At 37.9% G+C, this 9,516-nt stretch overlaps 1 protein-coding gene across 5 annotated transcripts in view; it reads left to right on the top strand.

The window, feature by feature from the left end:
• The window catches only part of MKLN1 (muskelin 1), a 346,320-nt gene that overhangs the window by 178,529 nt on the left and 158,275 nt on the right, over window positions 1-9,516 (top strand). For all 5 annotated transcript variants that reach the window (XM_006752700.2, XM_006752701.2, XM_015567031.1 and 2 more), the window contains one exon: window positions 4,922-4,991. In XM_006752700.2, coding sequence (XP_006752763.1) covers window positions 4,922-4,991 — 70 coding nt within the window. The remainder of the gene's footprint in view (window positions 1-4,921; window positions 4,992-9,516) is intronic.

Genomic DNA, 9,516 nt, shown 5'->3' with positions numbered 1-9,516 from the left:
CCCAACCTCTCCTTTTTTCCTTTTTTTTTTTATTTTGGGATTTATTTACCTTCTATGGCTGTCACTGGAGCTGAGAGCCAGCATTAGCTCAGACCTCCACTGCTGAAAGCAGGTTTCTGCTTTGTTTACCTTCTGTATTTGAAACTTTGTTGCGACTACAGCTCTGAGATCCCGGCTGACTGAAAGCAGGTTTCTTGGGTTTTGTTTAGCGTCTATATTTGTAACAATGTTTCTTAGCAGCTCAGAGCCTAGCAGCCGCAGGCGGGGAACGTTGGAGTCCTCCGTCACTGAAGCAAGCAAGCCTCCTGTTCGTGTCAGTAGCCTGGCTGCCGCCTGCCATCTTGGCTGGCAGTTAATTTGCATATCGCCCTGAGTAGCCAATGGGAAGGGTAGCGGACGTACGGCTAATTACCATGTTTCTCTTTTATTAGATAGGATTCTGAAGTTTTAAGTTAGCTTTTTGTGTTTTACATTGCTTTTATTTTTCTAGTTGGTTGGTTGTCTTTTAATTTTGTTTGAGCTCATTTCATGTATTTATTTTTACCTTTGTGAGATTTGTATGTAAAAGTAATTTTCTGTATAGTTCTGCTTTTAAAAATTTTTATTTACTCATCTATTTGATATTTATTAAGTACCCTCTGTATGCCAGGTAGAGATCTAGCTTTTTGAAAGTATACTTTTTATTTGAGAATGAATTTACATTTATAGCAGGTCCTCAAATAACCTTGTTTCCTTATTAGATTGATGAAATGCTGAGGAAATTTTTGTTATATCAATTAAACTTATGGTAAAATTGGGTTCGTTATATATTATTTCACTTGAAGTCATGGAACCTATTGACAGTGTTAAGGGAGGACTTACTATACTAGTTAGCAAAGGCAGTACAGGGTTCCCATACGCCACTCACCTAGTTTGTCCCTTTGCTAAAATCTTATACTACTACTGGAGGCCCGGTGCCCAAAATTTGTGCATAGTGGGGTCCACTCAGCCCAGCCTGCACTCTCTCCAATCTGGGACCCCCTCGGAGGATGTCTGACTGCCGGTTTAGGCCCCCCATGCCAGCCTGGTCGCCCCCAACTGTCCCCGCCCACCCCCCGCCCCCTGCCAGCCTAGCTGCCCCACGCAGCCAGATGTTCAGTCATCTGTCCAGTTGTTTCAGTTGTGACAGCCCCTGGCTTTTTATATATTAGGACTAGAGGCCTGGTGCACGAAATATGTGCACTCGTGGGGGGATCCCACAGCCTGGCCTGCACCCTGTCGCAGTCTGGGAGCCCTTGGGGGATGTTTGACTGATGGTTTAGGCCCACTCTCCGTGGGGAGCGGGCCTAAGCCAGCAGTCAGACATCCTTAGCACTGCCGCGGAGGTGGGAGAAGCTTCCGCCACTGCCACTGCTTGCCAGTTTTGAGCCTGGCTCAGGGTTTCTGGCTGAGCGGCGCTTCGCACTGACCACCAGGGGGCAGCTCTTGTGTTGAGCATCTGCCCCCTGGTGGTCAGTGCACGTCATAGCAACCGGTTGTTCCACGATTCGTTGATTTTCATATTAGTCTTTTATTATATAGGACTAGAGGCCCATTGCGGGGTCCCTTGGCCTGGCCTGCGAGTATTGGGCTGAAACCAGCTCTCCGACATCCCCACGGGATCCCGGATTGTGAGAGGACGTAGGCCAGGCCGAGGGACCCCACAGGTACATGAATCCGTGCACCGGGCCTCTAGTATGCATATAAGATCTTCGGTTAATCTCTTCCCGCCCTCCCTCCCCTTCCCTCTGAGATTCATCGGTCTGTTCCATGTTTCCATGCCTGTGGTTTCCGCTCCTGCAATTGAGCATCTGCCTGCTGGTGGTCAGTGTGTATCATCCACTGGTTGGATGGTTGTACTGTCAGCCAGGTGCTTAGGCTTTTATATATATAGATACAGATGGTACATTTGTCACAACTAAGGTACCAACATTGATTGATGCATTAGTATTACCTAAAATCCACATTTTATTTGCATTTCACTAGTTTCCCACTAATGTCCACTTTCTGATTTAGGATCCCATCCAAGATACCATTGACCCTTGAACAACATGCTGGTTAGGGGTGTTGACCCCTCGTTGTAAAAAATCTGCATGTAACTTCTGATGCCCCCCCCCCCAAGTTACCAAGAACATAAACAGTTGATTAATACATATTTTATATATTCTTTGTTTTATGTAATGTGTTCTTTCAATAAAGCAAGTTAGAGAAAATATGTTAAGAAAATCATAAGAAAGAGAAAAATACTGTTATAGTATTGCACTTATTGAAAAACATCCTCATCCCAGTAGACACAATCAAGGGTCAACTACTTTTAGTTTTCATGTTTCCTTATTCTTCTCTGGTCTGTGACAGTTTTTCAGTCTTCCTTGCTTTTCATTATATTTAGAGTTTTTGGGACTACTGGTCCTAAAATGGTTGATATTTGCAACCATAGTAAAACAAAGATTTATATTTTTGTTATTTATTTTATATATTTAAATGCCATTTAACAAAGAAAAATCAACCAAAATTATTTATTTTGTTATTTATGCTATTTCAGCTTTGACCATTTATCCTTCTTTCATGTTGATTTCTCTGCGCCTTTTGCATGCCCCAATTATTTTCTTGTTGTTGTTGATAATATTACATGATGTTCTGGGCTTTAATCTTCTGAATTCCCTGCCCTGACTGTAGAATCAGCCACTTGCCCTACAATCCCTATTTATTTTATTGGACTGTGGTATGTAGAAACCAAGATATGGGTGCTGGGTGTGCTCATTGCCATTGAAGTGTCACTGCTTCTAGTCCCTCTTAGTGAACAGAAGTAGGATTAGTGTGTGTACACACACATATCTATTATTACTTATGAACCTATTTATATTAAACTAAACATGAGTTCACACTGATATCTTTGATTCTAATTCAATACCACTGGTTCTTTCTAACCTTCCACCCCTTTGTTTTTCTGTCACCACTCCAGTGTGAGAAGCTTAGCTCCTATCATATACGATCTGTTTATTTATTTGTTCAACCTGAATATACCGTATTTGCCGGCGTATAAGACGACTGGGCGTATAAGACGACCCCCTAACATTTCCACTCAAAATACAGAGTTTGTTATATACTCGTAGCAAGTTTGCTGGCGTGACAGTTTCACCTTAAAAGCCTTCAAACTCCTCTTCATCATCTGATATTAAAAGTTCATCAACGACATCTTGGTGCCATGATAGGGATGATAGGGGTTTGACTGGTCGACGTTTTCTATGCTGTACTGTACAATGGGGCAGTATTGTGGTTGGCTGTTGGCTGTATACAAAGCCTGATTTGATTGGTCCCTGCTCCCTGTTTGCCCGCCCTGTCACTATAGCAGTCTGGTCCACCCTTGCATCAGCATCTCCCTGGGACCTCACTAGTGCGCAAGTGCGAGCTCTTCAACATTCTAAGAGGCATCATGATAGCGCAAAATCACGAATCTTCAATGCATATGTAAAGAAATATACGGTAACCCGAATTTACCACACTCGCAAAATCGCACACAGCCAACCATACACCCAGTATGGTATCGCGATTCGCGATTTTGTGCTATCATACTGGGTGTATGGTCGGCTGTGTGCGATTTTGCGAGTGTGGTAAAATCGCATAACAGCAAAATCGCATAACAGCCGAGCATACACCCAGCAGCGCTGCTTATGCCTGAACGGTATGTGGAATGAAGTGGGCGGGCATCGGGAGGCCACTATGGCACGGGGCAAGCACTATGGGCATTCTATCTGAAGTGTACCTGGCGTATAAGACGACCCCCCACTTGGAGGCATATTTTTCAGGGCCAAAAAATCGTCTTATACGCCGGCAAATACGGTACATATAAAGTATTTCAGGATTAACCCATGTTCCTGTGAAAGACAAGTTTACCAAATAAAGTACAGTTTTTCTGTATGGTTCCATTTATCTTTAGTTTCCAGTGAAGGCACCATTTTCCAAAGTTATTTATATCAATTTCTTTTTTCCCCTACAGTTCTGCTTTTTTAAAAAATATATATTTTATTGATTTTTTTACAGAGAGGAAGGGAGAGGGATAGAGAGTTAGAAACATCGATGAGAGAAAAACATTGATCAGCTACCTCCTGCACACCCCCTACAGGGGACGTGCCTGCAACCAAGGTACATGCTCTTGACCGGAATCGAACCTGGGACCCTTGAGTCTGCAGGCTGGCGCTCTATCCACTGAGCCAAACCAGTTAGGGCTACAGTTATGCTTTTGATGATGGGCTAAAAGACTTCCTTGATCCATAGATTGATTACAATTATATAATATGTAATAATACAATATAATTGTATATAATATGTATGTGGTATTTTATTTATTATTAGGTATTTTACTGCTTTGTTTTTACCTTAAATTCCTAAATACATCTGCACATTAAATACATTAAGTGTCACTTGGTATGAAATAGAACTATGTTTTTCTTGGTTTTCTCAATATTTTGAAATGCTATCTTTATCATATTTTAGAATATTATACATACTAGATGTTTTCTGTTTCTATTTTATTTTCTCCTCTTTTTAAAGTTCCAGACATTATATAACTTGATAATAATTTTAGCATCTAGTACAGTGATGGCGAACCTTTTGAGCTCGGTTTGTCAGCATTTTGAAAAACCCTAACTTAATTCTGGTGCCGTGTCACATATAGAAATTTTTTGATATTTGCAACCATAGTAAAACAAAGATTTATATTTTTGATATTTATTTTATATATTTAAATTCCATTTAACAAAGAAAAATCAACCAAAAAAGAGTTTGCGTGTCACCTCTGACACACGTGTCATAGGTTCGCCATCACTGATCTAGATTATTCATCTCTGCATATTTTATGTTCACTTATTCTTTTAATTAATTTTTATAATTTTCTTTATTTCAGGAATATTTTAGTGGATAAACCAAATGACCAATCTTCAAGGTGGTCTTCAGAGAGCAACTATCCTCCCCAGGTAAGATTATGTGTAGTTTCAAATACCATTTAGAAATAAACATTTAAATAGATAATTGATTGATATTTATATGGATTTCATTAATAGTTTATTCAATATTTGAACTTATGAGGTAAATTTTTATTTCCTCTTTTTTTGCTTGTTTAAATTTTGGAAAGATTTTTATTTCATAGGTAAATACAGTGTGGGATTTGATGAAACATAAACTTTTTACTTCTGTCTACTGAAACATTTAAAATCTAATTTATATTTTTTCTGGATTACTAATGATACAAAACTAAGTTTCTTTATTCTTTTGAGGGAAATATTAACTAAAAAGAACTGGTTAAGCCCTGCCCATGTGGCTCAGTTGTTGAGCATCGACCTATGAACCAGGAGGTCACAGTTCATTCCCTGTCAGGGCACGTGCCCGGGTTGTAGGCTTGATCCCCAGTAGGCAGGAGGCAGCTGATCAGTGATTCCCTCTCATCATTGATGTTTTTATCTCTCTCTTTTCCTTCCTTTCTGAAATCAGTAATTTGTGTGTGTGTGTGTGTATGTATATAATAAAAATAAATAAAAAGAACTGATTATGGTGCTGTTACTGTTCTGAGCAGTAAAACTGATTGGAGTACTGATCTGAGCAGAGGTTGGGACTTCTGCAATGAAACTCAAGTCATTCTGTGTATGTTTAAGAAAATGTTAGTAAGATGAACTTTGACTCAGTGACTCAATGACTACCTTTAGGGGAAAATAAACTTAATATAGTTTGTTATTTTACTGAAGTAGCATATTTAGATGACATCAGGACCATGAGCTAAATTTTTTCCTTGATAAGTGGTGTCTAGACATCTGGATTTAAAGGTAAGTATTCTTTTTGTTATACACTTTCATTGTTAACACATTATGTCCATATCTTTGAGGAAGAATTAATGTTCTCATAGGAAAAACATGAATAAATAAAACTTATTCTTTTTTCATTCTACTATAATTCTTGGAAACTAATCTCTGTACTTATTTTTTCTTAACTAATCTCTGTACTTATTTTTCTTTTATGTTTTGTATTTTTTTTTTACTATTTGCATACCTTTTGAATTACCTGGTGTTTAAATGTTTCATTGCAAAAAAACATTTAAACACCATTCTTTTGTGTCCAAAGAATAGACACAGCTTTTATATCTTACCTAATAATAGACAAACATGTAAATTGACCATCCTTCTGCTACACTCACCAGCCAATCAGTAGAGTATGCAAATTAACCCAACAAAGATGTTGGTTAATTTGCATACGTAGGCACAAAGCCGGGGAGTGAAGACTGAAGGCTTTGACCGGAGCAGCAAAGACTGAAGGCTCTGGCTGGAGCAGGGCCTGGGTCCCGGGTGCTAAAGGAAAACTGGTGCCGGCAGCCAGGGGAAGGGAAGGCCTATTGCACGAATCTGTGCAACGGGCCTCTAGTACAATATAAAAAATAATAAAACACATAGCCATTTACTCATCAACCGTCTTTAGAAATGAAAATTGACCACAGCCATTTGAAGCCTCCTGTGAGCCCCATCTATTGTCCGTCCTCTAATTCCATTCCAATAACTATTATTTCATATTGTGTTAAACACTTTTGTACAGTTCTATTATATATATGTGTATGTTTATAAATATCCTATGATTTAAGCTTTGAAGAATTTCTTTGAAGTAGAATTGCTGGATCATAGGGAATATGTATGTACAACTTTTTTAAAATATATTTTTATTGATTTCAGAGAGGAATGGAGAGGAAGAGAGAGAGATAGATAGAAACACCAGTGATGAGAGAGAATCATTGATCGGCTGCTTCCTGCACATCTCCCACTGGGGATCGAGCACACAACCCGGGCATGTGCCCCTGACTGGAATCGAACCCAGGACCTTTCAGTCTGCGGGCAGATGCTCTATCCACTGAGCCAAACCAGTCAGGGCTGTGCAACATTTTTTTTTAATTGATTTAACAGAGAGAGAGAGAGACATCGATTTGTTTTTCCACTTCTATGCATTCATTGTTTGCTTCTTGTCTGTGCCCTGACTGGGATCAAATCTGCAACATTGCTGTATCAGGACAATGCCCAAACCAACTGAGCTATCTGGCCAGGGACTATGTTCAACTTTTATTAGGCAATGTAAAACTGTTTTACAAAATGGCTGTATAATTTATATTCTCACTGGCAGTGTATAAAAGTACCTATGCATTGTATTCTCCCCATCTTTCTATGGCTGATTTTTAGATTTTGCCAGTCTGGTGGATTTTTCATAGTAACTCACAGAGTTAGTTCCTGTGAGCTTCTGGTCACGTTTTCATCAGCCACTCAATACATAACCTTACTTCATGTTTGTTTCTGTTTAAAGACACTTTATTTTATACATATTATTTATTCATTAGCATTGAACTCATATCCAACAGCATTATACTCATGCCTGAATGAAGCTTATTTAACACATTTTCTCTGTAAGGCCCATCACAGTCTTCTTGTTTTTAGAAACACTACATAGCATGTCAGCACTATTCTTGGGGACCAATTTAGATAGGGAAATCACTAACAGAAAGCACAAAAATATAAAAATGTGGCATTGCATAAATCATGAAAAGGACACTTATTTATATTATGAAACCTAAAACAAGAAGGTACAGTGTCCCTTGTTTGACCTCATTTGGGAGAACATGCATCAGGAGACTGAAATTTTTTGCTCTTCTGTGTGTATCCAGAATGACTATGAGAGTGCTGTTGGTATTGAGTTGGGTGATAAAAATAAATTTTAGTGAGTAGGTGAATTCACAAATATGAAATCCATAAATAATGAAGAGTGGTGATACTGTAATTAGCAATTAGTTTAGCTTAACTTGAACAGCTTTTAGAATTAGGAAGAGGAAAAGAGGATTCTGAAAAATCAAAATTGTCATGATGAAATTTTAGATCTTGGGGACTTTTTCTAGAATCTACTTTGGATATGCTTTTGTTCTGTTTGGTTAATTATTTCATCAGGTTTCAGCAACTGGAAGCACTTTGTGCATGTGGTACACAACTGACCAAGTGTTATGAGGGAGAAGACAGAAAAATCTCAGTAACGAATAGAAAAACAAAAATACAACATTTAGGGCATTGTTAGTATAAGGATAAATAATATTCTATGTTTTAGTGGCCTCTAGGATAGTGTTATCTAGTAAACTTTCTGCAGTGATGAAAATATTCTCTAATTTATGCTGTATAAATGGTAGATGCCAGCTACATGTGGCTATTGAGCTATTGAAATGAGGCTAGTACAACTGAGAAAAGCAATTTTTAATTTTATTAAATTTTAATTAGTTTAGATTAAATAGCCCCAGGTGGCCATTGGCTACGAATTAGATTTCACAGATCTAAGGCATTACTGTTATTAGGGTGTACTGTTTGATTCTGATAGTACTTTACTCTGTCAGTAAGAAATGTTAATTATGTTTAGTATATACAACTTAAGTAGATAAGAAACTTTATGGTGGTACAGGTTATCTAGAGAAGGGTAGAAATCAAACTCAACACCTCTTAGTTACTCCTTTCTTTGCCAAGAATGAGGAAGGACTTACATGTATGCATTGGTGCTAGGATGTATAGCATGTTTTCAGAATGGCACCCCAGAGTGAATGAACCCTAAATACCTCTTTCTAAAGCTCATGTTGGGGTATGAGTGGGGTAGGTAGAAATACAAATATTTTTCTTTTTATATATGTCTATTTTTTTTTTTCAAATGGAAACTAAATTGTCAGGACTTAAATACTTGTTGTTTGGCCATAACTACTTAATAAGTTGAACTGTTAATATTTCTTTTGGTTTTGGATGCTGTATTTAGTCATCTGTTGCTCTGTAACAAATTACCCTAAAACAATGCAATTAGAAAACAATAAGCATTTATTATTTCACACTGTTACTGAGGGTCAGGGATCTGAAAGTGCCTTAGCTGGTTAGTTCTGGCTCAGGAAAACAAGAGAATACCTATGTATAGGGGATTGCACGGATACATTTAAACAAAATGAACTGGCATGCCAGTTTACTTGAAGGGATTTCCACTGTAAAATAAGAAAAGCAAGATGTAGGGAAGCACCTACAGTAAGATTCTACCTAAATAATGACTCTCCCTCTCTCACTAATATGTGTACAGCTATGTGTGCATGTATATTTGCATTTGATGTAAAGAGCCAAGAAAAAGATATGAAAGGAGGCACATTTGGTTGTTGGCATTGCTTATTTAAGAGAGGAGGAGATGAGGGAGGAAAATGAGAAAAAATTATACTAAAAAGTTATTTCAATTTATAAACATTTATGATATTCCATATGTAAAGTATGTGTGTGTGAGTGTGCAGAGAGCGTGAATTTGAATTATTATCAAAATGGTGGTAGCGATTATATCAGGATGATGGAATTCAGGTGATTTTTAATTTTAAATTTCAGTCATACTTTTTTTTTTTTTTATTACAAAGGGTATTACATATGTGTCCATTTTTCCCCCCTCAGTCATACTTTCATCTCTCTCTCTTTTTTTTTT

This window comes from Myotis davidii, unplaced genomic scaffold (assembly GCF_000327345.1).
Source record: "Myotis davidii unplaced genomic scaffold, ASM32734v1 scaffold1290, whole genome shotgun sequence".
NCBI lineage: Eukaryota > Metazoa > Chordata > Mammalia > Chiroptera > Vespertilionidae > Myotis > Myotis davidii.
The sequence above is the reverse complement of the archived record's forward strand: the minus strand, read 5'-3'. Positions and strand labels throughout refer to the sequence as shown.